At 38.2% G+C, this 21,480-nt stretch overlaps 1 protein-coding gene across 7 annotated transcripts in view; it reads left to right on the top strand.

Moving 5' to 3' along the window:
- Window positions 1-21,480, top strand: part of HERC2 (HECT and RLD domain containing E3 ubiquitin protein ligase 2) — a 243,873-nt gene that overhangs the window by 191,839 nt on the left and 30,554 nt on the right. For all 7 annotated transcript variants that reach the window (XM_041751247.1, XM_041751245.1, XM_041751249.1 and 4 more), the window contains 8 exons: window positions 16,052-16,159; window positions 16,986-17,117; window positions 17,544-17,702; window positions 17,785-17,903; window positions 18,464-18,589; window positions 19,049-19,204; window positions 19,628-19,743; window positions 19,839-20,037. In XM_041751247.1, the coding sequence (XP_041607181.1) occupies window positions 16,052-16,159; window positions 16,986-17,117; window positions 17,544-17,702; window positions 17,785-17,903; window positions 18,464-18,589; window positions 19,049-19,204; window positions 19,628-19,743; window positions 19,839-20,037 (1,115 nt within the window). The remainder of the gene's footprint in view (window positions 1-16,051; window positions 16,160-16,985; window positions 17,118-17,543; window positions 17,703-17,784; window positions 17,904-18,463; window positions 18,590-19,048; window positions 19,205-19,627; window positions 19,744-19,838; window positions 20,038-21,480) is intronic.

The raw sequence follows: 21,480 nt of genomic DNA, 5'->3' as shown, positions 1-21,480 counted from the left end.
TGTTTACTACTTCTCTCAAATACCTTTCTTTTTCTTCATTTCCTCCTTCTGTTTGTGTTAAAGCACCATCTGTTGTGTTCATTTGCTCTTATGTTCTTTCTAGTTTAGTCTATATTTTGTAATTTTTTTTGGTGATTTTTTACCGAATCTTACTATTTAATATTTTGGTTGTCCTAATTCTAGCTTACATTGTTTCTTTCATATTTTGATAATTTTGTTAATTTTTAAAAACTTTTTTAGAAGTGGTAGATTATAGTGGTAGATTATTGATTTTTTTTTTTTTTTTGGAGGGCACATCTTTCTGGCCTGCATTCATTGAAGGGATGTTATTCTGTTTCTTATTTTCTCTTTTTTAAGGTAACTTTATATTGGATTTGACCTTGATACTTTTATCTTGCTCATTTTTATGTAAAAATTTTTTTCATAACTTTTAGAAAAGTTTTCTTAACTTTAAGCTATTACTTTTTCATGATAGAAATTTAAAAGGCAAAAGGTATTTCTACTGAGCATATTCCTACCATGAGAATCTGGTGTTTCTCTCTTACTTCATACCCACTCCACCAGCAAATCTTAATCATTTCTACTTTAAAAAAAAAACTTAATTCCAATATAGTTAACATATAGTGTTATATTAGTTTCAGGTGTACAATATAGTGATTCAACAATTCCATTCATCTCTCATTGCTCATCACAAGTGCACTCCTTCATTTCCATCACCTATTTTACCGACCCTCTGACCCACCCTCTCTCTGGTAACCATCAGTTTGTTTTCTGTAGTTAAGAGTCTGTTTCTTGATTTTTCTCTTTCCCTCTCTTTTTTCCCTTTGCTCATTTATTTATTAACACATATAAGTACAATCATATGGTATTTGTCTTTCCTGACTTGTTTCACTTAGCTTTGTACTCTGTAGCTCCATCTATGTCATTGTAAATGACAATATTTCATTCTTTTTTATGGCTGAGTAATATTCCTCTGTGTGTGTGTGTGTGTGTGTGTGTGCGCGCGCGCGTGTGTGCGCGTGCATGCACAAACACACAAATATACTACATATTTATCCATTCATCTATCTGTGGACACTTGGGCTGCTTCCATATCCTGGCTATTTTAAATAATGCTGCTATAAACATCAGACTGCATGTATCCCTTTTACTTAGTGTTTTTATATTTTGGGGATAAATACCCAGTAGTGCATTTACTGGATCGTAGAGCAGTTCTGTTAACTCTTTGAGGACCCTCTATACTGTTTTCCAGAGTGGCTCTACCAGCTTGCATTCCCACCAGCAATGCAAGAGAGTTCCTTTTTGTCCACATCCTCACCAATACTTGCTGTTTCTTATATTTTTTAGTTTAGCCATTTTCACAGGTGTGAGTGATACTTCATTATAGTTTTGATTTGTGTTTCCTTGATAATGAGTGATGTTGAGTATCTTTTCATGTGTCTGTTAGCGGTCTGTACCTCTTCTTTGGAGAATGTCTGTTCATGTCTTCTGCCCATTTTTTTATTGGATTATGAATGTTGAGTTTTATAAGTTCTTTATATTTTGGGTACTAACCTTTTATCAGGTATGTCATTTGTAAATATCTTCTCCCACTCTATCAATTGCCTTTTAGTTTTGTTGGTTATTTCCTTTGCTGTGCAGAGCTTTTTATTTTGATGGAAGTCCCAATAGTTTATTTTTGCTTTTCTTTGCCTCAGGAGGCATCTAGAAAAATGTTGCTTTTCTGATGTTAGAGACATTACTGCCTGTGCTCTCTTTTAGGATTTTTATGGTTTTAGGTCTTTTATACATTTTGAATTTATTTTTGTGCCTGGTGTAAGAAAATGGTCCAGTTTTGTTCTTTTGCATGTAACTGTCCAGTTTTGCCAACGCCATTTATTGAAGAGATTGTCATTTTTCCATTGGATATTCTTTCTTGCTTTGTCGAAGATTAGTGAACCATAGAGTTGTGGGTCCATTTCTGGGTTTTCTGTTCTCTTCCACTGATTTGTGTGTCTGTTTTTGTGCCAGTTCCATATTATTTTGATCACTACAGCTTGGTAATATAACTTGAAGTCCAGAATTGTGATGCCTCTAGCTTTGTTGTTCTTCTACATTGCTTTGGCTATTTGAGGTTTTTGTGTTACCATATAAATTTTAGGATTGTTCTAGTTCTTCAAAAAATGCTATTGGTATTTGGATAGGGATTATATTAAACCTCTAGATTGCTCTGGGTAGATAGATTTTAACAGAATTTATTCTGCCAATCCATGAGCATGGAATGCCTTTCCATTTCTTTGTGTCTTGAGTTTCTTTCATCAGTGTTTTATAGTTTTCAGAGTACAGGTCTTTCATCTTTTTGCTTAGGTTTATTCCTAGATATCTTATTATTTTTGGTGCAGTTTTAAATGGGATTGATTCTTTAATTTCTCTTTCTGCTGCTTCATTATCAGTGTAAAAAATGCAACAGATTTCTGCATATTAATTTTGTATTCTGTAATTTTACTGAATTCATTTTTCCATTCTAGTAGTTTTTTGGTGGAGTCTTTAGGATTTTCTTTTCTTTCCTTTTTTTTTTTTTTTTAAGATTTTATTTATTTATTCCTGAGAGACACAGAGAGAAACATAGGCAGAGGGAGAAGCAGGCTCTTCACAGGGAGCCCAATTAGGGACTCGATCCCAGGACCCTGGAATCATGACCTGAGCCAAAGGCAGAAGCTCAACCACTGAGCCACCCGGGTGCCCCAACTGAGCCACTCAGGTGTCCCTCTTTAGGATTTTCTAAATAGAGTATTATGTCATTTGCAAATCAGAAAGTTTTACTTCTTCCTTACCAATATGAATACCTTTTATTTCTTTTTCTTTTTTTTTCTTTTTTATTTTTTTAAATTAATTTTTATTGGTGTTCAATTTACCAACATACAGAAAAACACCCAGTGCTCATCCCGTCAAGTGTCCGCCTCAGTGCCCGTCACCCATTCCCCTCCAACACTCGCCCTCCTCCCCTTCCACCACCCCTAGTTCGTTTCCCAGAGTTAGGAGTCTTTATGTTCTGTCTCCCTTCCTGATATTTCCCAACATTTCTTTTCCCTTCCTTTATATTCTCTTTCACTATTATTTATATTCCCCAAATGAATGAGAACATACACTGTCCTTCTCCGATTGACTTATTTCACTCAGCATAATACCCTCCAGTTCCATCCACGTTGAAGCAAATGGTGGGTATTTGTCGTTTCTAATTGCTGAGTAATATTCTATTGTATACATAAACCACATCTTCTTTATCCATTCATCTTTTGATGGACACCGAGGCTCCTTCCACAGTTTGTCTATTGTGGCCATTGCTGCTAGAAACATCGGGGTGCAGGTGTCCCGACGTTTCATTGCATCTGAATCTTTGGGGTAAATCCCCAACAGTGCAATTGCTGGGCCGTAGGGCAGGTCTATTTTTAACTCTTTGAAGAACCTCCACAAAGTTTTCCAGAGTGGCTGCACCAGTTCACATTCCCACCAAGAGTGCAAGAGGGTTCCCTTTTCTCCGCATCCTCTCCAACGTTTGTTGTTTCCTGCCTTGTTAATTTTCCCCATTCTCACTGGTGTGAGGTGGTATCTCATTGTGGTTTTGATTTGTATTTCCCTGATGGCAAGTGATGCAGAGCATTTTCTCATGTGCATGTTGGCCATGTCCATGTCTTCCTTTGTGAGATTTCTCTTCATGTCTTTTGCCCATTTCATGATTGGATTGTTTGTTTCTTTGCTGTTGAGTTTAATAAGTTCTTTATAGATTTTGGAAACTAGCCCTTTATCTGATATGTCATTTGCAAATATCTTCTCCCATTCTGTAGGTTGTCTTTTAGTTTTGTTGACTGTATCCTTTGCTGTGCAAAAGCTTCTTATCTTGATGAAGTCCCAATAGTTCCTTTTTGCTTTTGTTTCTTTTGCCTTTGTGGATGTATCTTGCAAGAAGTTACTGTGGCCAAGTTCAAAGAGGGTGTTGCCTGTGTTCTCTTCTATGATTTTGATGGACTCTTGTCTCACATTTAGATCTCTCATCCATTTTGAGTTTATCTTTGTGTATGGTGAAAGAGAGTGGTCCAGTTTCAGTCTTCTGCATGGGGATGTCCAATTTTCCCAACACCATTTATTGAAGAGACTGTCTTTCTTCCAATGGATAGTCTTTCCTCCTTTATCGAATATTAGATGACCATACATTTCAGGGTCCACTTCTGGGTTCTCTGTTCTGTTCCATTGATCTATGTGTCTGTTTTTGTGCCAGTACCACACTGTCTTGATGACCACAGCTTTGTAGTACAACCTGAAATCTGGCATTGTGATGCCCCCAGCTATGGTTTTCCTTTTTAAAATTCCCCTGGCTATTCGTGGTCTTTTCTGATTCCACACAAATCTTAAAATAATTTGTTCTAACTCTCTGAAGAAAGTCCATGGTATTTTGATAGGGATTGCATTAAACGTGTAAATTGCCCTGGGTAACATTGACATTTTTACAATATTAATTCTGCCAATCCATGAGCATGGAATATTTTTCCATCTCTTTGTGCCTTCCTCAATTTCTTTCAGAAGTGTTCTATAGTTTTGAGGGTATAGATCCTTTACCTCTTTGGTTAGGTTTATTCCTAGGTATCTTATGCTTTTGGGTGCAATTGTAAATGGGATTGACTCCTTAATTTCTCTTTCTTCAGTCTCATTGTTAGTGTATAGAAATGCCATTGATTTCTGGGCATTGATTTTGTATCCTGCCACGCTACCAAATTGCTGTATGAGTTCTAGCAATCTTGGGGTAGAGGCTTTTGGGTTTTCTACGTAGAGTATCATGTCATTGGCGAAGAGGGAGAGTTTGACTTCTTCTTTGCCAATTTGAATGCCTTTAATGTCTTTTTGTTGTCTGATTGCTGAGGCGAGGACTTCCAGAACTATGTTGAACAGCAGTGGTGAGAGTGGACATCCCTGTCTTGTTCCTGATCTTAGGGGAAAAGCTCCCAGTGCTTCCCCATTGAGAATGATATTTGCTGTGGGCTTTTCGTAAATTTCTTTTAAGATGTCAAGGAAAGTTCCCTCTATCCCAACATTCTGAAGGGTTTTCATCAGGAATGGATGCTGTATTTTGTCAAATGCTTTCTCTGCATCTAATGAGAGTATCATATGGCTCTTGGTTTTTCTCTTGCTGATATGATGAATCACATTGATGCTTTTATTTCTTTTTGTTGTATGATTGCTATGGCTAGGACTTTCAGTACTATGTTGAATACAAGTGGTGAGATTGGGGGCACCTGGTTGGCTCAGTAGGGTAAGCATCCAACTCTTGGTTTCCGCTCAGGTTATGATCTCAGGGTCATGGGATCCAGCTCCACATTGAGTTCTGCTTGAGATTCTTACCCTTCTCTCTCCCCCTCTGCTCTTTCCTTCACTTCCCCTCCCCCACACCCCTGGTCTGTCTGTCTATTTAAAACCCCACTTTTTTTGAGAATGGACATCCTATCCTCGTCCTATTGCTGATCTCAGGGGTACAGCTTTTGGTTTTTCCCCATTGTGTATGATGTTCACTATGGGTTTTTCATATATGGTGTTTATTATGTTGAGGTATGTTCCCTCTAAACCCACTTTGTTGAGGGTTTTTATCATGGATGGATGTATTTTGTCATATGCTTTTTCTGTGTTTGTTGAAATGATCATTAAAAAAAAAATCTTCTCGGGATCCCTGGGTGGCGCAGCGGTTTGGCGCCTGCCTTTGGCCCAGGGCGCGATCCTGGAGATCCGGGATCAAGTCCCACGTCGGGCTCCCGGTGCATGGAGCCTGCTTCTCCCTCTGCCTGTGTCTCTGCCTCTCTCTCTCTCACTGTGTGCCTATCATAAATAAATAAAAATTAAAAAAAAAATCTTCTCTTACTGATGTGCTGTATCATATTGATCGATTTGTGAATGTTCAACCACCCTTGGATCCCAAAATACCACTTGATTGTGGTGAATGATTTTTTTTTTTAATGTATTGTTGGATTCAGTTTGCTAGTATTTTTTTGAGGATTTTTGCATTTGTTTATCAGAGATACTGCCCTATAGTTTTCTTCTTTTGCGTGGTGTCTCTATCTGGTTTTGCTATCAGGGTAATCCTGGCCTCATAGCTTGGAAGTTTTCCTTCCTCTTTTATTATTTGGAATAGTTTCGGAAGAATAGGTATTAACTGTTCCTAAATGTTTGATAGAATTTGCGTGTGAGGCTAACTGGTCTTGGATTTTCATTTGTTGGTGTTGTGCCCAAGATTGCGAATCCGAGAAAACCACCAAGGAGCCGACACCGATGCAAGTACATGAGGGTTTATTAACAAGCTTGAGCTTGGGTCCAAGTATACCCGACACAGCAGAGCAGGGACTTGGACCCTGAGGTGGGTTACAACTGGGTTTTTATGGGCTGGTCTAGGGGTAAGGTGGGGTTTTTCAGTAAGGGTGGGGGTGAGAATCTCCAGTAAAGAGGTCTCACAAGCTCTTGCTTCCTTATTCTGATAAGGGCGTGCTGTGTGATTTTGCCTGTAGCCGAGGTAAGGTAGAGTTCAGTACCTGGCCGCAGTGGCCTGGTCACAATGGCCTGAGATGGCTACCGAAGCTACAATGGCTGTACTTGTGCCAACGTTAAACTTGAATGGCCCTAGTTTTCTCGGCCCCCACAGTTGAGAGTTGTTATTTTGTTTTTTTTTAAAGATTTTATTTATTTGAGAGAGAGCGAGAGAGAGCATAGACATAAGCAGGGGGAGTGGCAGAAAGCAGGAGAAGCAGGCTCCCTGCTGACCAGGGAGCCGGATGTGGGGCTTGATGCCAGGGCCCTGGGATCACGACCTGAGCTGAAGGCAGATAACCACCTGAGCCACCCAGGTGCTCTTCTGTTGGGAGTTTTTTGATTACTGATACAATCTCCTTTCTGGTTATCAGCCTATTCAAATTTTCCATTCTTCCTGCTTCAGGTTTGTTAGTTTATAGGTTGTAGGAATTTATCCATTTTTTTCTTGGTTGTCTAATTTTTTGGCATATTGTCTTTCATAATATTTCCTTACAATTGTTTGTATTTCTATGGTGTGGTTGTTATTTCTCCTCTTTCACTTGTGATTTTATTTATTGGGGTCCTTTCTCTCTCTCTCTTTCTCTCTTTTTCTTTGGTAAGTTTGGCTAGAGGTTTAACAGTAATGTTGATCTTTTCTAAAAACCACCTCCTGGTTTTGTTGATCTATTTTTTTTTAGTTTCTGTATCATTTATTTCTGCTCTAATCTTTAATATTTCCTTCCTTATGCTGGTTTTAGGGTTTGTTTGTTCTATTTCTAGCTCCTTTAAGTATAAAATTAGGTTGTTTCTTTTCTTTCTTCTTGAGGTAGGCCTCCATTGCTAGAAACTTTCCTCTTAGAACCATTTTTGCTGCATCTGAAAAGTTTTGGACCATTGTGTTTTCACTTTCATTTGTTTCCAGGTACTTTCTGATTTCTTGGTTAACCCATTCATTTTTGTAGCATGTTGTTTAACCTCCATATATTTGTGTTCTTCCCAGATTTTTTCTATGGTTGACTTCTAGTTTCATAGCATTGTGGTCAGAAAAGATTATGAATGGTATGACTTTGATCTTGAATTTGTTGAGACTTATTCTGTGGGCTAACATGTGATCTCTTCTTTTTTTTTTTTTTCCTTTTCATGTGATCTCTTCTGGTGAATGTTCTGTGTGCTGCTGAAAAGAATGTGTCTTCTGCTGCTTTAGAATGGAATGTCTTGAATGTATCTGTTAAATCCATCTGGTTCAGTGTGTCATTCAAAGCCACTGTTTCCTTGTTGTTTTTCTGTTTAGATTATTTGTCCATAATAATCTAAGTTAAGTGGGTTGTTAAAGTCCCTACAATTATTATTATTATTATTACTACCAATTAGTACCTTTTATGTTTGTTATTACCTCTTTATGTATTTGGGTTTTCCCATGTTGGGTGCATAATTGTTATATCTTCTTGATGGATTATTCCCTTTATTATTATATAGAGTTCTTCTTTGTCTCTTGTTATAGACTTTGTTTTGAAATCTGTTTTGTCTGATATAAGTATTGGTGCTATAAGTATTGGTGCTCCAGCTTTCTTCTGACATCCATTTGCATATAAAGTTTCACCATCCCCTCACTTCAGTCTGCAGGTATCTTTAAGTCTGAAATGAGTCTCTTGTAAGCAACATATAGATGGGTCTTATTTTTTTATCCACTCTGTCCCTGTATGTCTTTTGATTGGGGCATTAGTCGTCCACTTACATTATTGATAGATACATATTTATTGCCATTTTGTTACTTGTTTTGTGATTGTTTTTGTAACTTTTTCTCTGGTAGTTTTCTTTCTCTCATGGGTTGCTGGTTTTCTTTTGTGATATAGTTGGATTCCTTTTCTTTTTATTCTTTGCATATCTATTATCGGTTTTTGATTTGTGGTTAGTATATAACATTTTCTGCATATAGCTGTCTGTATTAAGTTGATGATTGTGTAAGTTTGAACCCATTGTTTATTCTTATCTCCCCCAATGTTTTAGGCGTTAAATTTTACACTTTTTATTTTGTGAATCCTTTGATTGATTTTAGTTGTGGTGTTTGTTCAGCCATTCTTTGGGTCCTTTTGTGGGTTATTTGCTCTGATATGAGTGTTATCTAGTTTTATCTGTGGAGTGAATTTAGGGTCCTCCTACTCTGTCATCTTCCCCAGAAGTGCCTATTTTTTCTGCTTTAAAAATATATTACTAACTCAGTCATTTCTCTCCAACTGCTGGCCTTTCTGGGCCCAACCAGCTGGTCTCACCCAGTTTATTATACTAATACCACATACTAGCTGGCTGACTATGTATCTACCTCCACTCCTAATCTCCTGTGTGCTCCAGAATCATCTCCTTACAGGACATTCGGAGATACTCCCTTAAAATCACCTTGAAAACCATCTCAGTCAGAATATACTGGTCCTCTGCTTAAATCCCACCAATATACCCCTGTAACTTAAATAGGAAGTAAACTTCTGACTGTGATCTGTATGACTTTACATGAGCCCTGGTAACCTCTTTAATGTATTCCTTCCTCCCTCCTTTGTCTTTCTTTCCTGGCCCCTTTACATCATCATCGTTGCCAGCCCTGTAGTATATTCTAGGTTCTGGCTTTTTGTCTCACTTTGTATTTGCCATCCGCCTGAAATAGTCTTCTCCTAGGCAATTACTTATAGATTTCTGATCATATCTCCCTTGTTCAGATAATCCTTTCTGATGTAACCACCATATGTAGAAACGGCCTTTCCCCAATCTCATTTCATACTCTTCCTTCTTCAGAACAGTTAATACCCTATGACATTTAACAGACATCTTCTGTTCCTTATACTAGAGCAGAGACTGGCTAAAATCAGTTACATACATACAAATCAGGGTGAGAGTGGAAATCCTTTCCTTGTTTCAATAAGGTGAACATGTTCAGTCTGTCAGCATTATGTCCATTAACTATAGATTTTTAAAATTTAAATTCACTATGTATAATTTGTACAAATGTACATAAAGTACATACTTAATTTCAGATGTAGTGTTTTGTACAAATGTACATAAAGTACATACTTAGTTTCAGATGTAGTGTTCAGTAATTTATCAGTTGCTTATAACACCCATTGCTCATCACATCATGTGCTTTCCTTAATGCCTGTCACCCAATTATCCCATCCCTCCACCCAACCTCCCCTCCAGCAACCCTCAGTTTGCTTCTTATCGTTAAGAGTCTCTCATGGTTTTTCTCCCTTTCTGATGACTTTCCCTTCAGTTTTCCCTCCTTTACCCTATGATTCCCTGCATTGTTTCTTATATTTCACATATGAGTGAAACCATATGATAATTGTCTTTCTCTGATTGCCTTATTTCGCTCAGCACAATACTCTCTAGTTCCATCCACATCGATGTGAATGGATAAAGATATACACACACACACAATGGAATATTACTCAGCCATCAGAAAGGACAAATACTTAGCGTTTACATTGACGTGAACTGCAGATTTTTTTCATAGATGCTGTTATCAGCTTGAGGAACTTTCTTTCTGTTCCTAGTTTTGGGGGTAGATTTTATGAGTGGATGTTAGATTTAGTGAAATGCTTTTTGTGCATTTTGTTGTTTACTCAATATAGCATATTGCAAATATCATGTTTTTAGTATTAAACTCACTTTGCATTTCCTGAACAAATCACAGTTGTTCACAATGTGTAATCTTTATTATATGTTGCAGGATTTGGTTTGCTAATATTTTGTTAAGGATTTCTGCATCTATTTTCATCAATAGTATTACTTTGTAGCTTTAACTTTGTATTTTAAAATTTATTTATTTATGTAGCTTTCCTTTCCTGTGATAGCTCTGTCTGGTTTTAGTATCAGGACAATACTGGCCTTAATAAATTGGGTTGCAATGTATTTTCCTCCCCCTCTGTTCTCTGAGTTTGTGTTGGATTGGTATTATTCTTCCTTAAATAGCTGGTAGAATTCACTAGTGATGCCATCTGGGCCTAGGCTTTTCTTTTTGGGAAGATAAATCTTGTCAGATGTTCTATTTCTATTTTAATCAATTTTGGTAACTGTCTTTTTGGAGTTTGTTCATTTCATCTAAGTTATATAATGTATAGTTATTTATAGTATGCCTCACAACTCTTTATATTTCTATAGGGTTAGTTGGTTCTATGAAACAACACACTCCCATGTACCTCCTTTACTTTCAATACTCAACACTCCTTCACTTCTGACACCAGATGTGTGGGTTTTTCCCACACATCAAGCAATTCTGTGACACCAGATGGCTATCCTAAAATTTACATCCTGACACCATCTACCTGGAGATAGTGTCCAATCACACAGGTTAAGGGCTCAGTCCCACAGCTTCAGATGTCAATCACAAATCTAGATCATCACCTGTGCTTCTGACTGAATTGCTACAAATCAGAGGTTTCCCTGGCTACCTTCTTGGGTTTGATTAATTTGCTAGAGCAACTCACAGAATTCAAAGAAACAGTTTCTTATGTTAACCTTAAAAGCAAAACAGCTGTTATTTTACCAGCAAGTGGATTATTTGAGAATAACATAGGAATTGCAGTTTGGCACAAGCAAATCATAGCAAAAGCTATAGATAAATTCACAGAACAAAGGAGAATTATTCTCTTTTATAGAGGAAAGGGGAGAGCTTCAAGGGGCTCTTATAAACAACAATTCCATTGGAGTAAACTACTTATTCAAGTGTAATGGCTTTTCTTTGGCTGAGTTGTGATAGTCTTAATGGCTGGGCTATTACTGGAAGAGTAAAAAACCTTGCTTCCTGCTGGGGTGGTCATGTACAATCCTTTTCCTATGGGGAATGCAGGATACCTCTCTTCCTGTGGCAGTTTGCAATTGATGAAGAATTGGCCTCTCAACTTCATTTGAAATGAAGTGTCTTTTATTCAGCTTCACACTTAGGTTTACAGTTTATTATAAAGTATATTATAAAGGGTGCAGGTGTATAGCCAGATGAAGAGCTACAGAGGATGAGGTCAGGAAAAGGTATGAGTACAGGAGCTTCTGTGGAACTGGGGTGCACCACTCTCCCAGCATGTGGAAACTCATCAAATCTTGCCATTTAGGGGTTTTTATGAACCTTAACCTATAATACCGCCTCCACACTCCCTCCCTTTCCCAGAGATCTCTTGGTGGGATTGAAATGTCCAGCCTTCCAGTCACTTGGTCTTTCTGGCTGGTGACCAGCCCCATCCTGAGGTGATCTAGGGACCCCACCTTAAGTTAGCTCATTAGCATAAGCTCATGGGGGCTCTAAATGACAAAAGTTACTTCTTACAAGAAATTTCTAGGGTTTTAGGAGCTCTGGGCCAGGGATGAGGACAAATACCAAATATAGAACCTATTATAGCATAGTATTGATGTCCCTTTTTTTTTTTCTTCCTAGTTTTTGATCATTTGTATCTTCTATGTTTCTGTCCCCTACCCCCACCATCAGCCATCTTAAAAGCTTATTAATTTTGTTGATCTTTTTAAAGAACTAACTTCTGGTTTCATTGATTTGGTTTTTCCTTCAGTTTTTCTGTTTTTCACTGATTTCTACTCTAATCTTTATAATTTTCTTCTACTTTTGTACTCTACCTAGTACAGTATGTTTTTGCTTTTTGTTTTGTTTTGTGTTTTTTTAAGGTGGAAGCATAGGTTATTGAGACTTCCTTTCTAATAGAGTTTGAAGTGACAGATTTCCTAATAACCACTGCTTTGGCTATACCCCTAAATTATGATAGTGCTGTGTCTACATTTATTGATCAGCCTAAAATACTTTGTAGTTTTCTTTTTGAGATCTCTTGTTTGAACCATGGATTATTTGTAAGTGTTAAGTATTTGGGGATTTCCCAAATGTCTTTCTCTTTGTGATTTCTGATTTATTCCATTGTAATTGTACAATTATGATTTTATTCATTCAGTCATATGTTGAATGATTTTATATCTTTTAAATTTATTAAGACTAGTCTTTTTAGTGTTACCATTTTAATTCCTATTGATTTTCAGCCACTTTAAGTATTTGCTTTAGGGATTAAAATATACATTTAAATTTATCATAATTTACTTCATGGTAATACTTTAATTCTGATAAAGCATAGTAACTTTGCTCCAGCACAGTTCTATTTCCTCTTCTTCCTTCTTGCTGTTATTGGCACATATATTCATTATATGTTACAAATTTGTGCAACATACTTGTAACTGTATGTGTTACGTGTGCATGTATATATGGTATAATACTGCATTATGCCAGGAATTGCAGACTTTCATGTCACAAAATCTTATTTTGAATTTTTCCCAGCCATTTGATAATATACAAACTATTCTTAGTTCACAGGCTATGCAAAAATGGGTGAGATGATGTGGCCTGTCGGCTATAGTTTCCTTAGCCCTGCTTTAGGTAATCTTTTAAAAATATAAAGAAAGAAAAGAAATAAAGTACTTATCTTATCTTTTAAAATACATATTTCCCATTTCCAGGGTTCTTTTTCTCTTCTTATGGAATCATGTTTCTATTTGATATCATTTTGTTTTAGTTTGAAATACATTAAATGGTTTTTCTAAAGCATGTTTCCTAGTAATGAATTCTCTCAGTATGTGTTTATCTGGGAATATTTTAGTTTTGCCTTCACCTTTTGTTTTTTGTTTTTTGTTTTTTTTTATTATTTATTTATGATAGTCATACAGAGAGAGAGAGAGAGGCAGAGACACAGGCAGAGGGAGAAGCAGGCTCCATGCACCGGGAGCCTGACGTGGGATTCGATCCCGGGTCTCCAGGATCGCGCCCTGGGCCAAAGGCAGGCGCCAAACCGCTGCGCCACCCAGGGATCCCTGCCTTCACCTTTTGAAGGATAATTTTGCTAGATATAGAATTCTTAGTTGATAAGATTTTTTTCCCTTACAGTGTTTTAAACATGTCCTCCCACTGGTTTGTGGCTTCCATTGTTTTTCAGGAGAAGTCAGCCATTTATGATATTTTGTACTTCTAGATGTTTTGTGTCTTTTTTTCCCCCTTGCTTTTTCTTCCCTCTCTTGCTGCTTTCATGATTTTCTCTTTGTCTTTGGTTTTCAGCAGTTTCAGCATAATGTGTCTGGGTGTGGATCTCTTTGTTTATCTTACTTGGGATTTATTAATTTTGAAAATTGTAGATTAATGTTTTTCATCAAATTGGGGGGTTTGGCTGTATGTGTTTACCTTTTCTGCCCCCCTTTTTTCTCTTTCCTCTTTTTTGGGAGGAAATTCCTATTATATATATGTTTGTATTCCTTGATGTCTCCTAGGTATTTGAGACTTTGTTTATTTTTCCTCAATCTTTTTTTCTCTCATTTTCTAGATATTGTAAGGTAGAAATTATACAGTTCTCAATTTGACTGGTTCTTTTTTCTGCCATTTTTAATCTGCCATTTTGCCCATCTAGTAAATTTTTCATTTTGATTATTACACTTTCCGACTCAGAAATTTCCTTTCAGGAGCACCTGAGTTAAGCTCAGTCAGTTAAGCCTCTGCCTTTGGCTCGAGTCATGAACCCAGGGTCCTGGGATTGGGCCCCATATTGGGCTCCTTGCTCAGTGAGGAATCTGCTTCTCCCATTCCCTCTGCCTGTCACTGTGCCTACTTGTGCTCTGACTTTCTGTCAAATAAATAAAAATCTTTAAAAAGAAAATTCCTTTTAGTACTTTCCTCATAGTTTCTCTCTATTGAGATTCCATGTTTATTAAATCATTGTTGTCATGTTTTCCTATGTTATCTTTTCTTTCTTTTTTTAAAAAATTTTTAACATATTTATTTTAATTGCTTTAAAGTTGTTTTCTAAACCTAGCATCCAGACCATCAGAGTCCACTTTTATTGACTGATTTTATTCCTGAGTATGGCTCACACTTTTCAGTGTTTTTGCATGTCTCAATTTTTTGTTGAAAAACAGACATTTTAGATAATGTATCATCTGGATTCTGATTTTTTTTGGTTTTTTTTTTAAGATTTGTAATGACTGCTGGGTTATTTTTGTTGTTTTGTGTATGTACTTGTTTTATAAATGCTTGGAATTATCTGAAAGCTGTTTTCTCAATAGCATATAGCCTCTGATGTCCTGGCTTCACTCTTCTCATTTTTGTTTTGTAGTATGACTTCTATGGTTTGTTATGCTCAAGCCTGTTGGTCTCCACTTCTGCTGTTGGATCTCACATATGGGAGCAGGAAGGGCATAGAATTCAGTGTTTTGGCAGTTTTCCTGTGAGCGTGCATCCCAGTTTTTCCAGGCCTCTATGATTCCTGCAGTAGTCCTTCTGTTCTCTCTGTATTTTATGATTTTCCTGTTAAAATTCTGGCTTGTTCTGAGATCTGATACCTAGTGAAACTGGGCTCTCAGGCCAGTGGAGATGGAGGCTTTCTTATTGATCCTTTTATTGGCAGTGTCCCTGGCATGCATTTTTTTGTTCCCTTTTCTGTATCAGTCAGCTTCCCCTGGAGGCATGGTCTCATTCTAGTAGAACTGTCCTCCAGCTTAGATAGAAACATATCCAGGCAAGAACACCATAGGCACTCACTGTCTATAGGCAGTTTTTCCATAAATAAATTATTCTCAATTTGTTGTTTGCCTTTTATTTTCAGGCCCCTGGGATTGTCTTTTATAAAATTTTGTAAGGTTTTATAGCTGCTTTGAAAGAGGATTTGCTAACCTCTTCTCTCCACCATAACCTAGGTCCTGCCCATCATTAATTCTTTTGTAAGCTGACATGTCCCAAAGAAGACTCTAATGCTAAATGTTTGATGAATATTTCAAATGGTATTTTTAAAAAAGATTTTATTTATTTATTCATGAAAGACACAGAGAGAGAAAGGCAGAGATGCAGGCAGAGGGAGAAGCAGGCTCTAGGCAGGGAGCCCAATGTGGGACCCGGTCCTGAGACCATGGATCACGCCCTGAGCCAGGAGCAGGTGCTCAACCGCTGAGCCACCCAGGCATCCCTCAAGTGGCATTTTTAGGAAAGATTTTTTCTATTTGCTTGAGAGAAAGAGAGCATACACACAAGCAGGAAAGCGGGGCAGAGAGGTAGAGGGAGAAGTAGAGGCTACAGGGAGCCTGATCCGGGACTTGATCCCAGGACCCCAGGATTATGACCTAAGCTGAAAGCAGACACTTAACCAACTGAGCCACCCAGGTGCTCCTCAAATGGCATTCTAAATGTATGTGTATAAGGGGAGTAATAAAGCTCAGTCTGGCAATGAAAATTCACCCAGAACTGAGAGCGCAAAATGAATTGGTCAAGCAGAAGTATCCTCTTGGGCTTTCCATCACAGGTGAAGTCTTCTGTGGGAGACAAGGTGGGAGGAAAGGTGTGTACAGTCTTAGATCCTTGTCTTTGAGTCAGTTCTTTCTGCCTTTCTGTTTTTCATTAGCAGTTAAACATTTTAGTCTCACTGTTTCTGTGTGGGTGTGTTGTGGCTTATGACCTTGTCTGTGGTATGTCAGTTGGGAGTAATCACTGTGTGTTTTGTGCTCACTTCACCTCCAGGTGCAGAAGGACTCAGGGTGGAGTTTGACCGGCAGTGCTCTACAGAGAGGCGCCACGACCCTCTCACAGTCATGGATGGTGTCAACAGGATTGTCTCTGTGCGGTCAGGTGTGAAGGGAGGTTGAACAGGATGCTGCTTGCCTTCATAAAACAGAACTGTTAATTTACTAAACAAAATGCTACTGCCTCATTCTTAATGTGACACTTAAGGAAGGGACTGTGAGCTATTTTACTACAAAATACAGTAGGTTTTATCTATCTCTTCCTAGTACTTTCAAAATATATAATTATGCTAGTGGTTTGTTTACCTCATTAATGATGGGTGGGATTACAGGGTAACTGTTGGATCCTTGGGACACAGGTTGTCTGGGAAGCTCAGTTTCATCCAGAGAGGGATGGTACTGTAAGATATGTGGGAGTACCAGGCTTTTGCAAGGTAAAGGTTGATGAATGAAAAAGGTCCCTAAAAGGATTTAATTTATAGTTGATTCATTGAGGGCTGGGCTCAGGTTTTTGTAAAATTGCACCCCAGTGAGGAAAGCTGGGGCTCTTTCTCCAGTTTCCTGGGTAACTGCCATCATATAAGACCTTCCCCTGGAAACCTCTCTGCAGCACACACCCTCTGAGTGTGTGTGCTGGCTGACTCTGCAGTCCTCTCACAGTGTGTTGTACTTGTGTGTGAGTGTTTCCATCAGGGCAGTGCTTAGCTATCCTTGGTTTCCCTAGTACTTGGTATAGTGTGTATGGAAGGACAATATGTATTTTAAATGTTATTCACTAGGAGTAGTGTGAACTCAAATTTGGGAGAACTTGGGTTGGAGGAGCCAACTGTTCTTCTGATACTGTGTGAATAATTTTGCTGTGTATCCAAAGAAGTTTGTGTTGATCACACAATGGAGTGAACCCAACCCCAGGGCATACTTTTCTCTACTAGGCCGAGAATGGTCTGACTGGTCCAGTGAGCTACGCATCCCAGGGGATGAGTTGAAGTGGAAGTTCATCAGTGATGGGTCTGTGAATGGGTGGGGCTGGCGCTTCACAGTCTATCCCATCATGCCAGCTGCAGGTAAGTGAGGGAGCTCCCACCATTTAAGTCTTGATGACTTAAACAAGGTAGACATACAAACCATTTTCATTTAGTACTTTGTAGTCGGCCTTCTCCTGTTGTGTTGGGAGCCAGCCCTACCCAAGGCCCCACTGCAGTGATGATCAGAACTGCCAAAGAGCCACCTCAGCAGTCCCTTTTTTAGGATGTTAGCAGTGCATAATCTAAAGGGAAAGGAGTTATTGCTGGTTGCACTTCTTAAGCTGTTTAATTTTCAGATAAAATGTCAATGTACAGAGTGTAGTTATGTGACATAGATAGTGACAGTACCATAGGCAGCCCTCTAACCACGGCATGAGGTCCACTTGGTCAAATTTGTGCAGGTCTCCTTGTGGGGTAGCCCTCATGCTGTCCAACATGGGAACATTTACAGTGCTCATTTCTCAGGCCCTAAAGACCTCCTTTCTGATCGCTGCGTCCTCTCCTGTCCATCCATGGACTTGGTGACATGTCTGTTAGACTTTCGGCTCAATCTCACCTCAAACAGAAGCATTGTTCCTCGCCTTGCAGCGTCGCTGGCAGCCTGTGCACAGCTGAGTGCCTTAGGTAAATAGCACCTTTATTATCATGTCTGTTGTACTTGGGAAAAATGGTCAAGCTTCTATTATTTTCTGTCTGCTCATTTCAGCTGCCAGTCACAGAATGTGGGCCCTTCAAAGACTGAGAAAGCTGCTTACAACCGAATTTGGACAATCAATTAACATAAACAGGCTACTTGGAGATAATGATGGGGAAGCAAGAGCTTTGGTATGGAACATTAAATTACAGTTTATAGATGTTTGGCTTTTGGGATAAAATGTTGCTTGAATAATTTAATCTTTTAAATCAATGAGAAGAGTTTGGAAATTCTACATAAGAATAAGGCCACCTTTGTCTCATCTAGACTCCTTTATGTTGCTCCATATACTGAGTGCAGGTTGGCCTGTGATTTTTGGAAACAGATGTGTCAATGGCTTTGAGCATAAGATTGTGTCTGTTGACTTCTCAAGGAGTCTGGTTCACAACATCCCCTTTATTTTGCTCTATGAGGTACTTACTAGTAAAAGGATACTTGATCTTCACCATCTTAAGAGATGGAGCTTTGTAAGCCAGAAAGGGGCCAGTTCTCTGTGAGTGGCTAATACTGAAATCAAGACCAAGCATTCTGAGGTGAATTTTCAAGCTCTTGTTATTAAAAATATTTGAAAATACCAATACACATTTTTTAAAGAAAATAGTACCAACATAACAAAACATTTGACTCACACAAAACACCTACTCTACACTTTGGATTGCTTTACTATAATGTATTTTTGTTATTTTCTTAGAGTTTTACAGGTAGTGCTCTTGCTGCTTTGGTAAAAGGCCTTCCAGAAGCTTTACAAAGGCAGTTTGAATATGAAGATCCTATTGTAAGAGGTGGCAAGCAGCTGCTCCACAGTCCATTCTTTAAGGTAATGCTTATCTTAATATGATGAGAGAGTTGGTTGGCTAGGAGAGCCCAGAGAGTGGTCATGTGTAGTGCATCACTTTTCAGGCCTCCTTGAGAACAGGTGTGTATTGCTGATGTTAAATATAAAAAATGTCCATAAAGGACTATGTGACCTAATCCCTTAATACTTTAACCAAGTATTAGTGTACTATGAGATTCTTGACTTAGGCAGCAAGTATTGTAGTGGTTGTCAGATCTGAGGTCCTGTGTGTCAGGGGTGTCACTAGGGGCTAAGTAAGAATAATCCACATCATTGGTGATAGTAAAATACTTGCTTGGGACATGGCCTGGAGTAAGGAGATCTTGAATTAAGACTTACAGAAACCCTGTAATGTGTCTGTCCTTATTATGCAATGTTGGTTAAGTAGAATGTTAGCTGTATTTCTGAGCTTCCTTGTGGTGTTAATTTTTGGTTGCGCAGGTCCTAGTAGCTCTTGCTTGTGACCTGGAACTAGACACTCTCCCCTGCTGTGCTGAGACGCACAAGTGGGCTTGGTTCCGAAGGTATTGCATGGCGTCCCGTGTTGCTGTGGCCCTGGACAAAAGAACACCATTACCACGACTTTTTCTTGATGAGGTATTGCATGTTATTTTGAAATCACTTTTGGAATGTAAAAACATTTTCCTTACTCAGCTGTGGTATAAAAAAGATATCAATATTATGAGACACAGTAACATTCTCTTACAAAGTAATACTGTAAAGAAAGGACACAGGTGAAAATGAATACATTGTGAATTTTAATAATAGTATATAATGTATTTAATAATTAATATAGTAAAGATATAATGGTATTATAAAGATATAATAGACATTTTCAAATATCTTACATGTGATATAATCATACTGGTTTTGGTTATTAACTATAAGATCACAATGTCAATGATGGCATTCCCTCAGGTTATTGGATGGGGATTACTCCTGTTTCCTCACCTTAATATTATTTGTTTTATTCTTGAGAGATGAGTGTTTGATTGATAATCTCATAATAATCTTGTCTAGGTGGCTAAGAAAATTCGTGAGTTAATGGCAGACAGCGAACACATGGATGTTCTCCATGAGAGTCACGACATTTTTAAAAGAGAGCAAGATGAACAACTTGTGCAGTGGATGAACAGGTTATTATATCAGAACCAAGAGTAATATTATGTACTGGAGAAAGGTGTTTCATGTGCAATTTTTTCCCATGTCAATTGTTTACTGTTTGTTGTAGGCGACCAGATGACTGGACTCTCTCTGCTGGTGGCAGTGGAACAATTTATGGATGGGGGCATAATCACAGGGGGCAGCTTGGTGGCATTGAAGGTGCAAAAGTTAAAGTTCCCACTCCTTGTGAAGCCCTTGCAACTCTCAGACCTGTGCAGTTAATTGGAGGAGAACAGACTCTCTTTGCAGTGACAGCTGATGGAAAGGTAAGTATGTGTTTTCTGTGGCATACTGTGTTAAAACTAAGCTACAGCTATGGCTAGAGTGCACAGTATATGTAAGGGTTCTATATTGAAACATTATCTCAAAGTTAATAGTACTTGTGTATGGTGTGCTGGAGGCAGTTATTCTATAAATATTTCTGTATGATCTTCAGTGTGTTCTATAACTTTATAGTTTTTTATTTTGAAATCCAACATACAGGGCAGCCCCTGTGGCGCAGTTTAGCGCCGCCTGCAGCCTGGGGTGTGATCCTGGAGACCCAGGATCAAGTCCCATGTCAGGCTTTGTGTATGGAGCCTGCTTCTCCCTCTGCCTGTGTCTCTGCCCCTCTCTCTCTGTCTCTATGAATAAATAAAATCTTTAAAAAAAAAAAAAGAAATACAACATGCATAAAAAGTATACTATTTGTATATCGATAATACCTTAGGGTAATTCTTCTTTGTTTGCTATTACAGTGCTCTTTTAAAAACTAATTGCTGCTAGTATGATGAAGTGGTTGATATTTATAGATTGATTTTATGTCTAGTGACCTTATTCTACTCTTTCCTTTGTATATCTCAGGATTTCTTGTATCTTCCTTATAGAGAGTCATAATCTATAAATGAATTTTGTTCCTTTTCAGTTCACTTCTCTTTTATTTTTTTTTCCTTTTGTGTGAAGAAAGGAAGCTCATTGTGCTGGGTAGAAGTTATGGTATAATATTGGACAGGGGTGGTGGTCGTGGGCTTGTCTCGTCTTAATCCAGGCTGCAAAGCAAACACTGATCGAACATTTTACACACTTACTGTGAGGTTTGGGTAGATGCTCTTTATGAGATGAAATTCCTGTGGATGTTCTCTCCTTTGGTGGATTAATATTGTGAAATAGAGTAATTGGTTTTCTTATATTAAACCCCCTTGCATTCTTTGGAGAAACTCAGCTTGGTCAGGATATGTTTTATTTTTTGGTTTGTGTTTGTGAATATTTTGTTTGGGATTTTTAGGAGCCTGCTTCTCCGTCTGCCTATGCCTCATGCCTCTATGTGTGTGTATGTGTGTGCGTAAATACATACATACATACATACATACATACATACCAGTATGGAACAACATTTAATTTTTTAAAAAATATTTATATATTTATTTATAATAGACATAGAGAGAGAGAGAGAGGCAGAGACACAGGAGGAGGGAGAAGCAGGCTCCATGCCAGGAGCCCGATGTGGGACTCGATCCCGGGACTCCAAGATCGTGCCCTGGGCCAAAGGCAGGCGCTAAACCGCTGAGCCACCCAGGGATTCCCCAACATTTAAATTTTTATAGGAGAGATATTTGATATACATTTGGAAAGGCAGTCTGATTTTTTTTTTTTTTTTAGATAATGATAAAGCTTGTGTCCTGAAATAATTACCCACTTAGAGTGAAAGTAGTGTATTCTACTGTGTGATT

This window comes from Vulpes lagopus, chromosome 4 (assembly GCF_018345385.1).
Source record: "Vulpes lagopus strain Blue_001 chromosome 4, ASM1834538v1, whole genome shotgun sequence".
Taxonomy (NCBI): domain Eukaryota; kingdom Metazoa; phylum Chordata; class Mammalia; order Carnivora; family Canidae; genus Vulpes; species Vulpes lagopus.
This window is presented reverse-complemented; position numbering and strand designations above follow the sequence as displayed.